At 42.8% G+C, this 18,978-nt stretch overlaps 1 protein-coding gene across 2 annotated transcripts in view; it reads left to right on the top strand.

The window, feature by feature from the left end:
* agps (alkylglycerone phosphate synthase) overlaps positions 1–18,978 on the top strand; it is a 184,852-nt gene that overhangs the window by 103,095 nt on the left and 62,779 nt on the right. For both annotated transcript variants that reach the window (XM_063052099.1, XM_063052098.1), the window contains 2 exons: positions 3,430–3,555; positions 5,820–5,928. In XM_063052099.1, the coding sequence (XP_062908169.1) occupies positions 3,430–3,555; positions 5,820–5,928 (235 nt within the window). The remainder of the gene's footprint in view (positions 1–3,429; positions 3,556–5,819; positions 5,929–18,978) is intronic.

The following is an 18,978-nucleotide window of genomic DNA, read 5'->3' as shown; positions in this document are numbered from 1 at the left end:
TACTAATTGTAGTAGATTTGCAATTGGAAATTTTGTCCATTCTTGCTTGATATAAGACTTCAGCTGCTCAACAGTCCGTAGTCTCCGTTGTCTGATTCTTCTCTTCATGATGCGCCATACATTTTCAATAGGAGATAGATCTGGACTGGCAGCAGGCCAGTCAAGCACACGCACTCTGTGTCTACAAAGCCATGCTGTTGTAGCCCATGCAGAATGTGGTCTGGCATTGTCCTGCTGAAATACGCATGGACGTCCCAGGAAGAGACGTCGCCTTGATGGCAACATATGTCTCTCTAAAATCCTAATATACGCCTCAGAGTCAATGGTACCTTCACATACATGCAACTCACCTATGCCGTGGGTACTGATGCACCCCCATACCATCACAGATGCTGGCTTTTGCACCTTTCGCTGTTAACAATCTGGATGGTCGTTTTCATCTTTAGCACAGAGAACTCGATGCCCGTTTTTTCCGAAAACTAGCTGAAATGTGGACTCACCTGACCACAACACACGGTTCCACAGTCTTTCGGTCCATCTGAGATGAGCTCAGGCCCACAGAACTCGCCGGCGTTTCTGCATAGAGTTGATGTATGGCTTCCTCCTTGCGTAATACAGTTTCAAGTTGCATTTCTGGATGCAGCGACGGACTGTGTTGAGTGACAATGGTTTTCCGAAGTACTCCCGAGCCCAGGTGGCTATAATTGTCACAGTAGCATGACAGTTTCTTAGGCAGTGCCGCCTGAGGGCTCGAAGATCATGCGCATTCAACAGTGGTTTCCGACCTTGCCCTTTATGCACTGAGCTGTCTCTGAATTCTCTGAATCTTTTCACAATATTATGTACTGTAGATGTTGCAAGACCTAAATTCTCTGCAATCTTGTGTTGAGAAATGTTCCTTTTGAACTGACTAACAGTTCTCTCACGAATTTTGGCACAAAGGGGTGAGCCATGACCCATCCTTGCTTGGAAAGACTGAGCCTTTGATGGACGCTACTTTTATACCCAGTCATGATACCTCACCTGCTACCAATTAGCCTGCTTAATGTGGAGTCTTCCAAACCGGGGTTTCTTAAATATTCTGTGCACTTTTCAATCTTATTTTAACTTTGTCCCAACTTTTGTTGAGTGTGTTGCAGCCATCAAATTCTAAATTTGTGTATAATTACAAAATACAATTAAGTTGGTCAGTAAAACTATTGAAAATCTTTTCTTTGTACTTTTGTCAGTTAAATAAAGGTTCACGCGATTTAACATATCACAGATTTTTGTTTTTATTGCATTTTGGAAAATATCCCAACTTTTCTGGAAATGGGGTTTGTACATTTACTTGTGAAGCAAACAATTTCCTCAATTAAAAATGTGGGAACTACTGCTGCTTCAGTGTGGATGGAAGCATAGTTTGCGTTTTAGATTGTCAGAACTGGAGAATTGAGAAAGCAGATGTGTTTTTAAGTTGCAGACAAGGTGTGGAGAGAACACAGAATGTCTGCAGGCTGCTGCTGTTACAGTAAACTAATAGTTAGAGTTGGAAGAAACCAGTGAAATCCATTAAACACGGATGCAGGCACATCTGAGGAGAGGAAAGTGGTTACCTGGATTTATGACATTGTTGGAGGTGGCAGAAATTATGGAGGATGATCCATTGAATGTAGAGGCTGGTGGGATGGAAAGGGCAGATATGGATAATTCTGTCCCAGTTCCAACTGGAAGTTGTGCAAGCACGATTGAAAAATGCTGGAAATCTTTATTCTACATTTAATTCAACTCCATCACATTGCTTTCATAAAAGATGTACTGTATGTTATACTTAGCCAGTTCTTCCAGTTGCAATGAATGGTCTTAATGGAGTTGTGTTTTGCCAAAACTGGTGTCTTCCAGCTGGACCTTGAGTTGTTCCAAGAGCAGTGGTCAGCTGTATGAGAGATTGGGACTTTTGCTTGAGATTTCTCAGTTTCTGCACAGCCAAGTAGAGAAGTGCTTGTTGTTCCAAGATCTGATCCATGTTGACATTGCAGTAGCAATTATTTCGTACTTTTAAGTATTCAAACTATTTCTAACATTTGCCAGTGATGTAAATAGGAACAGGGAAGAGGTCCTGTAAAGGGATTTTAGAGAACTAGATAGAAAGTTTAAAAAGGAGGATTTCCAGAGTTGTAATTTCAGGATTACTACCCATGTTATGTGCTAATGAGGTGGGAAATAGATGCATAGTGTAGTTCAATATGTAGCTAAGGAACTGGTTTGGGAGGGAGGTCGTCAGATTTAGGCTATGTCCACACTACGCCGGATAATTTTGAAAACGAAGCCTTTTCTCTTCGTTTTGACCCTCCATCCACACTAAAGCGGCGTTTTCATCCCCCAAAAACGGTCTCCAGAGTGAATAAATCTGAAAACGACCAATATCCGTTGTAGTATGTACAGGGTAAATGGAGAGATTTAAAATCGCTGTCATGACAACACCACAACAACAATGCTTTTTCTGCTTCTGCTTGGTACTGTGCAAGCACTGCTGAATGGCTGTTATAACGCGCAGTCGGTGTGAACGGCGTGAGAGTTAAATTGTAAAGTGAGCTTTTTTGACTATTTAAAAATGCTGTCATGACGTGCCAGAACAGATGGCGGCAGCGTGGCATTTCATTGTTTTCTTGAACACAACTCCCCACACAACCTGACAATTTCAGAACAGACGGCAATGAGACTGAAGCCAGAAGAGTTAGAAATGTACTCACCAAATATTTTGACCCATAGCTTACTGAATAAATAAGTATACTCACTTTGCCCTGTTTTCTGTCCTTGCTAGTATGAAGGTGGTTTACCTATTGCAAGTACTTCTCTGACAGTAGATGTGTAACAGCCTAATGTAACATTGTATGGAAATACAAGATAACACTGATGCAGACATGTTTTATACATTTAACAAGGTGCTTTATTAATGCACCAGAGTTAGTCAGTTTTTCAATGTTTGTCATCAGCCGGGTCATACTGTCCGTGAACTCCCTGTCGGTTGCCTCCATACGCTCCAGTATTTGTTTTTTTTAGTTTTAAGTCCTCCTGCGCGAGAGCCAACAGCAATTCCTTTGAAGTTTTTCTACTCTGTTACTGGACAAACGCGCACTAAGTATACCATTTCCTCTTTGCTTGTTTTCTGCGTGTCCTGCACATGCCCAGTACAGGAGATTCGCCCAAATATCTGTGTTAGTGTGGACAGAGATATTTTGAAAAACGCTTAGTGTGTACGCCTGTCGTTTTTACTCGAAACCGGCGTTTTCAAAATTATCCAGCATAGTGTGGATGTAGCCTTATTCCAGGGCAGGTATATAGAAAACTGCTGTTAAAAAAGAACAATGAATTTAAACATTCATTCCAATTATTCTATATAGAGGTAGCTCTTTCAAGTAACTATTTTCTTAATTTTTTTTTTTGAAGCTTAGTGAACATGGCTATTGCACAGGACATGAACCAGATTCAATGGAGTTCAGCAGCCTTGGAGGCTGGGTAGCTACGAGGGCTTCAGGCATGAAAAAGAATATCTATGGTAACATTGAAGATCTGGTGAGTATTTTTAAAATGCATTTTATTGTTAAGCTTAGTAAAATCAACTAAACTTTAAAGTTTTAGTTTTCTGGATGCGCATTATGTTGGGGGGGCATTATATTTGTTTGCCTATTGCTTTTAGGCTGCTGCTTTGAGCCACTTCAATCCTTGTACTAATAGTATTCCTCCACTGTTGATTAGACAGCATATTAAAATTGAAAGGAGGCAAATGTTCAAGTTATGCATATCATCATTTATGCCTCTTTACTGGCTGAAACAAATCTAAAAGCCATCTTTCAGCTTGTTTGAAATTAGTTGGAGAACAATAGTGTAGAAGGTAGCGTGACGCTCAGGGCATCAGAGATGCAAGGAGATTGTACATTCTCCCCGTGAAATACAAACCCCATTTCCAGAAAAGCTGGGATATTTTCCAAAATGCAATAAAAACAAAAATCTGTGATATGTTAATTAATGTGAACCTTTATTTAACTGTCAAAAGTACAAAGAAAACACTTTCAATAGTTTTACTAACCAACTTAATTGTATTTTGTAAATATACACAAATTTAGAATTTGATGGCTGCAACACACTCAACAAAAGTTGGAACAGAGTTAAAATAAGATTGAAAAGTGCACAGAATATTCAAGTAGCACTAGTTTGGAAGACTCCACATTAAGCAGGCTAATTGGTAGCAGGTGAGGTATCATGACTGGGTATAAAAGTAGCGTCCATCAAAGGCTCAGTCTTTCCAAGCAAGGATGGGTCGTGGCTCATCCCTTTGTGCCAAAATTCGTGAGAGAACTGTTAGTCAGTTCAAAAGGAACATTTCTTAACGCAAGATTGCGGAGAATTTAGGTCTTTCAACATCTACAGTACATAATATTGTGAAAAGATTCAGAGAATTCAGAGACAGTTCAGTGCATAAAGGGCAAGGTCGGAAACCACTGTTGAATACGGGTGATCTTCGAGCCCTCAGGCGGCACTGCCTAAGAAACGGTCATGCTACTGTGACAATTATAGCCACCTGGGCTCAGGAGTACTTTGGAAAACCATTGTCACTCACAGTCCGTCGCTGCATCCAGAAATGCAACTTGAAACTGTATTACGCAAGGAGGAAACCTTACATCAACTCTATGCAGAAACGCCAGCGAGTTCTGTGGGCCCGAGCTCATCTCAGATGGACCGAAAGACTGAGAAACTGTGTGCTGTGGTCAGATGAGTCCACATTTCAGCTAGTTTTCGGAAAAAACGGGCGCCGAGTTCTCCGTGCCAAAGATGAAAACGACCATCCAGATTGTTAACAGCGAGAGGTGCAAAAGCCAGCATCTGTGATGGTATGGGGGTGCATCAGTGCCCACGGCATGGGTGAGTTGCATGTATGTGAAGGTACCATTGACTCTGAGGTGTATATTAGGATTTTAGAGAGACATATGTTGCCATTAAGGCGACGTCTCTTCCGGGGACATCCATGCTTATTTCAGCAGGACAATGCCAGACCACATTCTGCATGGGCTACAACAGCGTGGCTTTGTAGACACAGAGTGCATGTGCTTGACTGGCCTGCTGCCAGTCCAGATCTATCTCCTATTGAAAATGTATGGCGCATCATGAAGAGGAGAATCAGACAACGGAGACTACGGACTGTTGAGCAGCTGAAGTCTTATATCAAGCAAGAATGGACAAAATTTCCAATTGTAAATCTACTACAATTAGTATCCTCAGTTCCAAAATGATTAAAATGTGTTATTAAAAGGAAAGGTGATGTAACACAATGGTAAACATGTCTCTGTCCCAACTTTTGTTGAGTGTGTTGCAGCTATCAAATTCTAAATTTGTGTATGTTTACAAAATACAATTAAGTTGGTCAGTAAAACTATTGAAAATCTTTTCTTTGTACTTTTGTCAGTTAAATAAAGGTTCATGTGAATTAACATATCACAGATTTTTGTTTTTATCGCATTTTGGAAAATATCCCAACTTTTCTAGAAATGGGGTTTGTACATGGGTTTCTTCCCAGACCAATGATGTACCGGTTAGGTTAATTGGTCATTGTAAATTATCCTGTGATTAGGCTAGGGTTAAATCGGTGGGTTAATGGTGGAGCAGCTCGAAGGGCTGGAAGGGCTTATTCCGTGCCATATCTCTAGGTAGATAGAGATAGAGCTAAAGATCAGTAGGATAACACTACCGGAAGATACTGTTTTTATATTGCCAATAAATTGAGAATAATTCACTGAGTAATTTCGGAATGAAGCAAATAATTTGTGTCTTTGTGTTTTCAGATTGTCCATATAAAAATGGTTACACCAAGAGGCATAGTAGAGAAAAGCTGTCAAGGTCCAAGAATGTCTACTGGCCCTGATATATACCACTTCATTATGGGATCTGAAGGTAATATTTCAAAGCTAATTTTGTTTTCATGCCTCAACTAAATAAGGAAGTAATTAGAAAAGGGCATATTTAAGCATATATTTAAGATGGTGAGACTGCATAATGATGGATCGTGGTACTGCCTTTTAAAGATGTCCTTGATGGTTGTGTGGTTTGTTTCTGTGATGGAGCTGGCTGAGTCTGCAACCCTCCACAGCCTCTTTTGATCTTACACATTGGAGCCTCCATACCATAGGCAGTAGTGAAAGAACCCGTCAGAATGCTGTCCCTTGTACATATGTAAAAATTTGCTAGATTCTTTAGTGGCATACCAAATCCCCTCAAACTCCTAATGTAGTATTGCTGCTCATGTGCCTCCTTCTTGATTGCACTGTTTTGGTTCCAGGATAGACCTGCTGAGATGTTGATGACCCGGAACTTGAAGCTACTTACTCTTTCCACTACTGATCTCTAAATGAGGACTGCTGTGTCCTCTCTTGACTTCTTCCTGAAGTCTACAAATCAGTTCCTTGGTCTTGCTGTCATTGAGTGCAAGTTTGTTGTTGTGACACCACTCGACCAGCTGATCTATCTTATTCCTGTATGCCTTCTTATCACCATCTGAGATATTACCATGAACAGTTTTCATTCTTTGAAACCCCAAAGAATATAACTAACTCCTAGTTGTTGTTGATCAGATGGTGTTCTCATCCCAGGGCTTAGCTGCCTGTATCACTACATGTCTGGATGCATCATAGCTTACTATAGCAAGTGTTCTTTGCTTGACCACCAGAAACTAGCTTCCCCTCTATGGATTCTGTCTATGCTTCTTACTGCCTGAGTGAAACAGCTAGCGTTATAAAAAAAATCCCACCCACCCAGATATTCTTCCTCCACCCTCCCATCAGGCAGAAGGTACAAAAGCATGAAAGCACATATTCCACAGCTCAGTGACAATTTCTATTCCACTGTTATAAGACTATTGAATTTTTCCATAATACAATAAGCTGGATTCTTGACCTCATTATCTATGTTATTGTGAACTTGCATCTTCCTGTATATCTGCACTGTGCTTTCTCTGTACCGTAACACTTCATTCTGCACTCTGTTTTTGTTTTACCTTGTACTATCTAAATGCACTGTTGTAATGAATTGATCTGTATGGACAAGTATGCAAGGCAAGTTTTTCCACTGTACCTCAGTTCATGTGACAATAATAAACCAATGTACCAATTTAGTTATCAGAATGCTGTTAGAAAATTCTTTTCAGCTGTTGTCAGCCCTAGCCATATATTAAATATCTTCCACAGATTTTTTCCCCCCTCAATGTAGCTTTAATCGAAAAAACTAAATATTAGAAGGCAGCTCCATCAAAAATTCATGGAGCATACCCAAAGACTTGCAATACTTTCTGTAAATTGAGTCTTAGCACGCAACAGCTCATAAGCTGGCCCCTCACCCCATCTAGTCTGTGCCAAAATATTAATCTGCCTAGTCCCGTTGACCTGTGGTTAGACCTTAGCCCTCCATACCCCTCCCATCCATGTACCAATCCAAATTGCTCCTTAATGTTGACATTGAACCCACATCCACCACTTTGGCTGGCAGCTCATTCCACACTCTCACTACCCTCTGAGTGGAAAAAACTTCCTCTTAAATATTTCACCCTTCACCCTTAACCCATGACCCAACCTCAGTGAAAAAAGCTTGCTTGAATTATCCTGTATATAACCCTCAATTTTGTATACCTCTTCCCTCATTCTTCTATGCTCTAGGGAAAAAGTCCTAACTTATCCATCCTTTATCTGTAACTCAGGTGTTTAAATCCTGCAACATATAACCAAATAACAATTACAGCACAGAAACAGGCCATCTCGGCCCTTCTAGTCCGTGCCAAACTCCTACTCCCACCTAGTCCCACCGACCTGCTCTCGGTCCATAACCCTCCACTCCCTTCCTGTCCATATATCTATCCAATTTAACTTTAAGTGACAACATCGAACCTGCCTCCACCACTTCTGCTGGAAGCTCATTCCACACAGCCACCACTCTGAGTAAAGAAGTTCCCCCTCAGGTTACCCCTACAACATCCTTGTAAATTTTCTCCCCACTCTTTCAATCTTATTGACATGAAAAAAGGATCTTGTGCATTGCAAGCATATATAACAGATAACTCTTCTTGGGCTTCCAGCCAGGTAGAGGTATCAATTTTAACTGATGATTTGATGACAACCCCTGCCATCTTCATCAGAGATGATGTCTAGGTATGTCTAGTCTGGTGGTATATATACCCCTGTAGTCCGTCCCCCCTGACTGGTTAGTTCTCAACCAATTAGGTTTCCTGTCTCACCTTGTTTACAGTCAAATTCCAGTTCTTTCTTAGAGCAAGACTTTCATCTTTGTTGAAATTCATATTCTCTACTTTTATTTCGATGGCTTCCTTCACTAGGCAGTCCCGAAAACCATTGGTGCAGCACAATAGTTTTGTGCTGTTAAACTCAATCCTATGGCTGTTGTGAATGCAATTTTCTACCAGCGGGTAACCCAAACGGATGCACCGCCTATTCTCCTTGATGCAGATTTCCACTGTGCACTTTGTCTGGCCGATTATACGCTGCTTCGTGTTCACAGGGAGTCCTGTAAATGCCAACCATCCCGAGTCCCAGGTCATCTTTGACCTGCATAAGCTTGTATTTTAGCTTCTTTACGGGTTTGTGGATGGTATTAATCCAGTATTTATTCAGGATCCTGGTGATCCTTCTAGAAACTGTGGAAATATAGGGAAGACAGGCAGTAGCGACAGATTCCTCCTCATTGTTAGGTTTCCTGGTTTTTCTCGTCAGTGCTTTTAATAAAGATGAAGGTCTCACTAAAAGAACTGCAATTCGAATGTAAGCAAGGTGGGACAGAGGGAACCTGTTTAGTTGAGGGCTAACAAATCAGGAGGGATGGATGACTGGGTTATATAAACCACCTAGACATCACTGTTGAAGATGGCGGAGTTTGATATTGAAGTGTCGGTTATAATTGATACCTGTACTCGGCTGGAAGCCCAAGAAGAGTTTATTCACCTTATTGACTTTTTTCCCCTACAGGTGCAGTAGTTGACCAGAACTGGACACAATACTCCAAATTTGGCCTCAACAATATCATACAATTTCAACATAAAATCCCACTCCTGGACTCAATACTTTGATTTATGAAGGCTAATGTGCCAAAAGTTTTCTTTACGACCCTATCTACCTATGATGCCACTTTGATGGAATTATGGATCTATATTCACAGATCTGTAGCACTCATCAGTGCCCTACCACTCACCATGCAAGTCCTACCGTGGTTAGTCCACCCAAAGCACAACACCTCACACTTATCTGCATTAAATTCCATCTGCCGTTTTTCCAGCAGGTCCAGATCCCACTGCAAGCTTTGATAGTATTCCTCACTATCCACTACACTTCCAATCTTAGTGTCATCCGCAAATTTGATGATCCAGTTTACCACATTATTATCCAAATCATTGATATAGACGTCAGGCAACAATGGACCCAGCACCACTTGTCAGGGGCCTTCAGTCAGAGAGGCAACCCTAAACTACCATTCTCTGGCTTCTCCTGCAAAGCCATCATCTAATCCAATTTACTACTTCATTTTGAATGCCAAGTGACTGAATATTCTTGACCAGCCTCCCATGCAGAATCTTATCAAAGGCCTTGCTGAAGTCCATGTAGACAACATCCACTGCCTTGCCTTCATTACTTTTCTTAGTACAGGTATCCCCCACTTTTCGAACACTCGCTTTACAACACCTCGCTGTTACAAAAGACCTACATTAGTTCCATGTTTTCGCTAACAGAAGGTGTTTTTAAGGTTATGAAAAAAGGCAGCGCGCGATAAAAAAAGCAGCCGCTCCTCCCCTGGATTTGGAACTGCATTGTAGCCGGCATTGCTTAAACATGTGCCTGTGAGCAGCTGTTAGCAAGATGAGTTCTAAGGTATCGGAAAAGCCTAAAAGAGCTCGTAAGGGTGTTACAGTTAGCCTAAAACTAGACATAATTAAGCGTTTCAATCGTGGTGAACGAAGCAAGGACACAGTGAGTTTGGCTTGTGGAAGTTGACGAAGATGTTGAAGAGGTTTTGGCATCGCATGACCAAGAACTGATAGACGAAGAGCTGATGCAATTGGAAGAGGAACGGATAACAATCGAAACCAAATGCAGTAGTGAACAGACCTTAAGTGAAGTCGTCCAGGAACTTAACGTGAAGAAGATGATCTGCCTGCCTTGATGGAAACAGACGACGAGATGACACCCCAGTGTCCCACCACCCCAACCCCTGGCCGCAGACCGATACTGATCTGCGGAGAATGCAGTGGTAGCCGGGACGCACCCAGCGCATCTTTAAGAAAAAGCCAAAGTAAACAAACTAATTAGGTGCCGCCCAGCATGTAAATGTCGGCCCAGATCAGAGGCGATTGCCGATTGCGTCGCCTCTGGTCTGGGCCGACATTTACGTGCCGGGCGGCATCTAATTAATCAGCTTGTTTATTTCGGCTTTTTTCTTAAAGATGCGCTGGGTGCGTCCTGGCTGCCGCTGCATTCTCTGCGGATCGGTATCGGTTCGCTGCCCAGAGGGTGGGGGCCACTGCACCGCCCCAACCTCCGACAGCTCAGCCTAACACACCATCATCACTGTGCTCGGTGCTGTCTTCCCGATTGCCGCAAGTGATACATTATTTCTACTTTATGTAAGCTGTGTATTTTTGTGTGTTATTTGGTATGATTTGGCAGCTTTATAGCTTAAAGGTTACTGGAGAGAGTGTTTCTGCCAAGAGCGCTTGCGTGAGATTATTTGACATGATTTGGTAGGTTATTTTTTGGGTCTGCGAATGCTCACAAATTTTTCCCATATAAATAAATGTAATTGTTTCTTCACTTTACGATATTCCAGTTTACAAACTGTTTCATAGGAACGCTGTACCTTCAGATGGCAGGGGAAACCTGTAATCTCCTGAAATCTCCATAAGAATGGTTAGACATGACCTACCACACCCAAAACCATGTTGGCTATCTCTAATCAGTTCCTGTCTATATAATATATATAGTCCCTTAGAATACCTTCCAATAACTTGCCCACTAGTGATGTCAGGCTTACCGGCCTATGATTTTCTGGCTTATTCTTAGAGCCTTTCTTAAACATCAGAATGACATTAGCTGTCCTCCAATCCTGCAGCACTTCACCCATGGCTAAGGATGTTTTAAATATTTCTGCTCAGGCCCCTGCACTTTCTGCATTAGCCTCCCACGGGGTCAGAGGAAATACCTTGTCAGACCCTGGAGATTTATCCACCTTAATTTGCCTCAGGACAGCAAACACCTCCTTTGTAACCTGTAAATGGGCCATGACCTTACTGCTATAGACTGTGTGTCTGTCTCCCAAGTAAATACAGATGCAAAAAAAAATTGATTTAAGATCACGCCCATCTCTTTCCACTCAATGCAAGGATGACCACTCTGATGTTCCAGAGGACCAATTGTGTATCTTGCTATTTTTTGCTCTTAATATATCTATAGAAGCCCTTAGGATTCTTTTTCACCTTGTCTGCAAGAGCAACCTTGTATCTTTTTTTAGGGCTCCTGATTTCTTCCTTAAGTGTTCTCTTGCATTTTTCTCTTCAAGTATCTCATTTGGCCCTTCATGCCAATACCTGCTATGCAGCTCCTTTTTCTGAATCAGGCCTTCAATAGAAAGGGCCATAGAACACTACAGCACAGAAACAGGCCATTTGGCCCTTCTAGTCTGTGCCGAAACATTGTTCCGCTAGTCCCATTGACCTGTATCCAGTCCATAAACCTCTAGACCTCTCCCATCCATGTACCTATCCTATTTATTCTTAAAACTTAAGTGAGCCCACATTTACCACGCCAGATGGCAGCTCGTTCCACACTTCCACCACTCTAAGTGAAGAAGTTCTCCCTAATGTTCCCCCTAAACCTTTCCCCTTTCACCCGAAAGCCATGTCCTCTCGTATTTCTGTCTCCTAATCCAAGTGGAAAGAGCCTATTCACATTTACTGTCTATACCCCTCAATTTTGTAAACCTCTATCAAATCTCCCCTCATTCTTCTACGCTCCAAGGAATAAAGTCCTAACCTGTTTAATCTTTCCCTGTAACTCAACTCCTGAAGACCCGGTAACATCCTAGTAAATCTTCTCTGCACTCTTTCAATCTTACTGATATCCTTCCTATAGTTAGGTGACCAGAACTGTACACAATTCTCCAAATTTGGCCTCACTGATGTCTTATACAACCTCCCCATAACATCCCAACTCCTATACTCAATACTTAGATTTATGAATGCCAGGATGCCAATAGCCTTCTTTACAACCATGTCTACCTGTGACACCAGTTTCAGGGAATTATGTATCTGAAGTCCCAGATCGCTTTGTTCCTTCGCACTCCTCAGTGCCCTACCATTTACTGTGTATGTCCTACCTTGATTTGTCCTTCCAAAATGCAACACCTCACACTTGTTTGCATTAAATTTCGTCTGCCATTTTCTGGCCCATTTTTCCAGTTGGTCCAGATCCCTCTGCAAGCTTTGAAAGCCTTCCTCGCTGTCCACAACACCACCAGTCTTAGTGTTGTCAGCAAACTTGCTGATCCACTTTACCACATTATTATCTAGATCATTGTTATTATCTAGATCATTGTTATAGACTATAAACAACAATGGTCCCAGCACAGATTCTTGACGCACACCACTAGTCACAGGCCTCCAGTCTGGGAAGCAATCATCCACTACCACTCTGTCTTCTCCCACACAACCAATTTTGAATCCATTTTACAATCTGTCCATGGATACTTAGTGTCTGAACCTTCTGAACTAGCCTCCCTTGTTGGACCTTGTCAGAAGCCTTACTAAAGTCCATGTAGACAACATCCACAGCCTTTCCTTCGTCTACTTTCTTGGTAACCTCCTCGGAAAACTCTACAAGATTCATTAAACATGATCTACCGCGCACAAAACCATGCTGACTATCCTTAATCAGCCCTTGGCTGTCCAAATATTTGTATATCCGATCTCTCAGAACACCTTCCAATAATTTACCTACTACTGATGTCAGGCTCACCGGCCTGTAATTACCTGGTTTACCTTTGGAGCCTTTTTTAAACAACGGAACAACATAAGCTACCCTCCAATCCTTCGGCACTATACCCATTGCTAAGGACATTTTAAATATTTCTGCCAGGGGCCCTGCAATTTCTACACTAGTCTCTCTCAAGGTCTGAGGAAATAGCATGTCAGGCGGGGGGATTTATCTACCTTTATTTGCTGTAAGGCAGCAAGCACCACCTCCTCTTTAATCTCTATATGTTCCATGACACTGCTGCTTGTTTCCCTTCCTTCCATGTAGGCTATGCCAGTTTCCCAAGTAAATACTGATGCAAAAAAATTGTTTAAGATCTCCCCCATCTCATGAGCTTCCACACATAGATGACCACTTTGATCTTCTAGGGGACAAATTTTGTCCCTTACTATCCTTTTAATATACTTGTAGAAACCCTTCGGGTTTACCTTCACATTATCTGCCAAAGCAACCTCATGTCTTTTTGCCTTCCTGATTTCCTTCTTTAGTATTTTCTTAAATTTTCTATACTCTTCAAGTACCTCATTTGTTCCTTGTTGCCTATACCTGCTATACACCTCTTTTTCTTAACCAGATCGCCAATATCCCTTGAAAACCAAGGTTCCCTATGCCTGTTAACCTTGCCTTTAATCCTGGCGGGAACATGCAAACTCTGCACTCTCAAAATTTCACCTTTGAATGCCTTCAACATACTGAACACATCCTTGCCAGAAAACAACTTATCCCTATCCACTCTTCCTAGATCCTCTCATTTCCTCAAAATTGGCCTTTCTCCAATTTAGAACCGTAACTCGAGGACCAGACCTATCCTTATCCATAATTGACTTGAAACTAATGATATTATGGTCACTGGACCCAAAATGTTCACCTACACATACTTCTGTCACCTGACCTGTCTGGTTCCCTCGTAGGAGATCAAGTATTACATCCTCTCTCGTTGGTACCTCTATTTATTGATTTAGGAAACTTTACTGAACACATTTGACAAACTCCACGCCATCTAACCCTTTCACAGTGTGGGAGTCCCAGTCAATATGTGGAAAGTTAAAATCCCCTACTATTACAACTTTGTTTCTTATATTGGCCTACTATCTCCCTACAGATTTGCTCCTCCAATTCTCTGACTATTGGGTGGTCTATAATACAACCCTATTAGTGTGGTCACATTTTTCCTGTTCCTCAGCTCCACCCATATGGCCTCTGTAGACCAGGGGTCCCCAATCTTTTTTGCACTGCGGACTAGTTTAATATTGACAATATTCTTGCGGACCGGCAGGCCCGGGGGATGTGGGGGGGGTGGGGGGGTGTACGGTTGCCAATGGACAAGAGTAGCAGTCAAATACGTTGTGTTTACCCCGAGAAAGACTACAATAACCATGAAGCCTTGCGCGGGTACCAGTGTGCATGCGTGCGCCTCCCAGTTATTTTTCCTGCAAGTCATTTTGTGATTCTGTTCCGGCGGGGGGGGGGGGGGGTGCTAATCACAACTGGAATATAGGTGATAAGTGGGTAATACACTCAGTTTCGTTTCTAAAAGGGTTTATCTAACGAATTTAATATTAAACACACAACGCATATTTTCCTCGCATGAATATAGTGATAAGTCAATTATCAGGGGAGCTTGAAGTAAGTGTTGAATGAACTTCCAGTAGAAGTGGTAGAGGCAGGTTCGATGTTGTCGTTTAAAGTAAAATTGGGTAGGTATATGGACAGGAAAGGAATGGGGGATTATGGGCTGAGTGCAGGTCGGTGGGACTAGGTGAGAGTAGCGTTCGGCACGGACTAGAAGGGCAGAGATGGCCTGTTTCCGTGCTGTAATTGTTATATGGTTATAAAGTCAATAACATCATAACATTTTAAGTAACGTTTGGTATTAAACACACAGCACATATTTTCCCCATATGAACATATAAAATCATTGCAACACACCAATATCGCTGAATCAGTGGGAGCCCTGGGCTTGTTTCCCTGCAACAAGACGGTCCTATCGAGGGGTGATGGGAGAGAGCGATACTGTAAGGGGGTTCCTTATGTCCAGTCTATTCCACAATTTAGTTTTCGTTGCATTCATTGCAGATAACTCCACTTTGCAGAAATATGTTGGAAATGGAAGCAACATTTTCAGTGCCTTCATGGCTATCTCAGGATATTTAGCCTTGACTTTGATCCAGAATGCCGGCAGAGATGTTATGTCAAACATACTTTTCAACCCGCCGTCATTTGCAAGCTCGAGGAGTTGATCTTCTTCCCACGCTGACATGGATGACGCGTGGGTAATGACCTCGCATGCGTTCAAGCTTCAGTGGGTGTGACAGGGAATGAGGAAAGGTGCAGCTGACTCATATCGCCAAATCATATCATTTCCTCACAGCCCAGTAGCATATGCTTTGCGGCCCGGTAGTTGGGGACCGCTGCTGTAGACAAGCCCTCCGGGCTGTCCTGTCTACGCACAGCTGTGAGATTTTCCCTGATTAGTAATGCCACGCCTTCCCCTTTCATCCCTCCCCCTCTATCACGTGTGAAACAACAGAACCCTGGAACATTGAGCTTCCAGGCCTGCCCCTCCTGCAACCAAGTCTCACTAATAGCAATAATGTCGTAATCCCATGTGTCAATTCACACCCTAAGCTCATCTGCCTTACCTACAATACTCCTTGCACTGAAACAGATGCACCTGAGAACATTTCTATAATGTATAAACCTTTGATTACTGTCTATATATGCAGTCCTTGCATGACCTTTATCCTCCTTCACCTCACTATCTGCTCCAACACTCTGGTTCCCCTCCCCCTGCAAATCTAGCTTAACCCCCCCCCCCCCGAGAAGAACTAGCAAACCTACCTGGAAGGATGTTAGTTCCCCTCCAGTTCAGGTGCAAACCGTCCCTTCAGAACAGGTCCCACCTTCCCTGGAACAAAGCCCAATTGTCCAGAAACATGAAGCCCTCCCTCCTGCACCATCTCCTTAGCCACGTATTTAGCTGCATTATCTTCCCATTTCTAGCCTCACTAGCACATGGCATGGGTAGCAATCCTGAGAATGCAACCCTGGAGGTCCTGTCCTTCAACTTTGCACCTAACTCCCTAAACTCTCTTTGCAAGACCTCCTCCTCCTTCCTATCCACGTCATTGGTCCCTACGTGGACCATGACATCTGGCTGCTCACCCTCTCTCCTGAGAATACCGAGAACTCAATCCGAGATATCGCAGACCCTGGCACCAGGGAGGCAACAGACCATCCGGGATTCTCCATCTTTCCCACAGAACCTCTTACCTGTCCCCCTAACTATCAAATCCCCTATCACTACTGCTCTCCTCTTTTCCCTCCTTCCTTTCTGAGCTGAGGGTCCAGTCTCAATGCCAGAGGCACGACCACTACAACTTGTCCCTGGTAGGTCATCCCCACCAACAGTATCCCAAAACAGTATACTTGTTGATGGGAATGGCCACAGGGTGCTCTGGTCTTTCTGTCTATTCCCCTTCCCTCTCCTGACTTTTAAGGGTGACTATCTCCCTGAAACTCCTGTTTATTTCTGCCTCTGCCTCACAAATGATCCAAAGTTCATCCAGCTCCAGCTCCAGTTCCCTAACTCAGTTTGTCAGGAGCTGCAGCTGGATGCACCTTTTACAGGTGTGGTCATCAGGGACAATTGTGCTGTCCCTGACTTCCCACATACTGCATACGGAGCACTCAACTGCTCTAACTGCTGCCTCCATTACCTACTCCTAAGTTAATTAAATTAATTAAAGGAACTTACCCAGCCTTACCTCACTGGGAGCTGCCTCTGCCTCTGCCTCTGCCTCTGCCTCTGCCTCTGCCTCTGCCTCTGCCTCTGCCTCTGCCTCTGCCTCTGCCTCTGCCTCTGCCTCTGCCTCAAAACTCCACTCCTACCTTGAGCCTCTCACACACTGGCCACTCCTCTTCAGTTCCCCCTCCTTTTATTTGTCCCTGCCAATTATCTTAAGTATTCACTCCCTCTAATCAACTAATCAACACTCTGTTTAACCCTTCAGTTGCCCTCCACGCTCCTTTTTAAAGCACACTCACCTGAGCTGCTTCCCAGCACACAGTGCTCTCCCGAGGCTCTCGCTCCTCCTTCTGCTGCGACCGTTCCTCGATCACACTGTCCTGAGTCCCCACTTCGCACTCCTTTTTAAAGCACACTCACCTGAGCTGCTTCCCAGCACTCAGCACTCTTCCGAGCCTCTTGCTCTTGCTCTCGCTCCTCCTGCTACTGCGACTGTTCCTCGATCACACTGTCAAAAACAGAAGTTTCCTAAGCCTGATATTTTATTTTGTCAGGAACATACAAAATTTCACTTTTGAAGGCCTCGCACTCACCAAGTACACCTTTGCTAAAAAAAAATTAACCTGTCCCAATCCATATTTGCCAGATCCTTTCTGATATCATCCAAGCTGGCCTTCCTCCAATTTAGAATCTCAACCCGAGAACCACTCCTATCCTTCTCCATAATTATCTTCAAACTAATGGCATTTGGATTACTAGGTGCAAAGTTGTTCCCCTACACAAATGTCTGTCACTTGTCCTGTCTCATTCCCTCATAGGAGATCAAGTATTGCACATTCTCTCTAGTTGGGACCTATATGTACTGATTAAGGAAACTTTCATGAGGACTTTTGACAAATTCTGTCCCATCTAGCCTTTTTACAGTATGGGAGAACTACTATCACAACCCTGTCTTGCAACAGTCTGCAATCTGTCTACAAGTTTGCTCCTCTAAATCCCATTGACTGTTGGGTGGTCTGAAATATAATCCCATTAACGTGGTCATCCCGTTCTTATTCCTCAGTTCTCTCCATGTAGCCTCATTAGACGAGTTCTCCAATTTGTCCTGTCTGAGCACTCCTGTGACATTTTCTCTGACTAGTAATGGCACCCCTCCCCCTTTTTTAATCCTTCCTGCTCTATCACATCTAATTCAATGGAAGACTGGAACATGGAGTTGCCAGTCCTACCTGCAACCAAGTCTCACTAATAGCTACAATATCATAACTTCATGTGCTGGTCCAAGCCCTAAGCTCACCTGCCTTTCCTACAATACTCCTTGGATTGAAGTATACACAAATCAGAATATTAGTCCCTCCCATGCTCAGCCTTTTCATTCCTGACTTTGTATGTAGACTTAACGTTTTTCCCAACAACCACTCCACTATCTGCTCTGGTGTCTGGTTCCTGTCCCCCGCAACTCTACTTTAAACCCCCACATGCAGCACTAGCAAACCTTCCCGCAAGGATTTTAGTCCCCCTCCAGTTCAGGTGCAAACCGTCCCCTCTGTACAGTTCCCACCTTCCCTGGAGGAGAGCCCACCCTCCTGCACCATCTTCTGAGCCATCTGCTAAACTGTATGATCTTCCTGTTTCTGGCCTCACTAGCACATGGCACGGATAAAGCGTACACTGAAATGTGTCCTTTTGCTGGGCACAGCCCGCAAGTATTGTCGTGCTTCTGGCGCCAAATATAGCATGCCTACAACTCACTAAACCTAACCCCAATCATAGATCTTTGGAATGTAAGAGAAAACCAGAGGAAAACAATATGGTCACAGGGAAGAATAACATAATAATAAGTAACTTTCACTTTGCAAATTTTCTCATTTCCAATGTACAGAATTTTGATGTTCTACATTCTAGTTAGAGGCATTTGATATTTGAAGTTAATTGTAGAATACTTTTACCTCTAATAGTTTTTTGTATTTCCTTTTCAAATGGAAATAATTGTTTTTCACAAGGACAAAATATGGTATTTAATGCAAGCCAATGCTCAGATTTATTTCCAGACTATTTTCCAAAGATATATGGTTTGTAGACACATTTTACTTCTTAAAATGAACACGGTAATAGGGAATAACATCTTAGAAAAACAAGTCAAGAGAAAAATCATTATTTATATTCCATGTTTAT

Source organism: Mobula hypostoma, chromosome 6 (assembly GCF_963921235.1).
Source record: "Mobula hypostoma chromosome 6, sMobHyp1.1, whole genome shotgun sequence".
Lineage (NCBI taxonomy): Eukaryota > Metazoa > Chordata > Chondrichthyes > Myliobatiformes > Myliobatidae > Mobula > Mobula hypostoma.
Note: the sequence above shows the minus strand (reverse complement) of the source record. Positions and strands in the feature narration are given on the sequence as shown.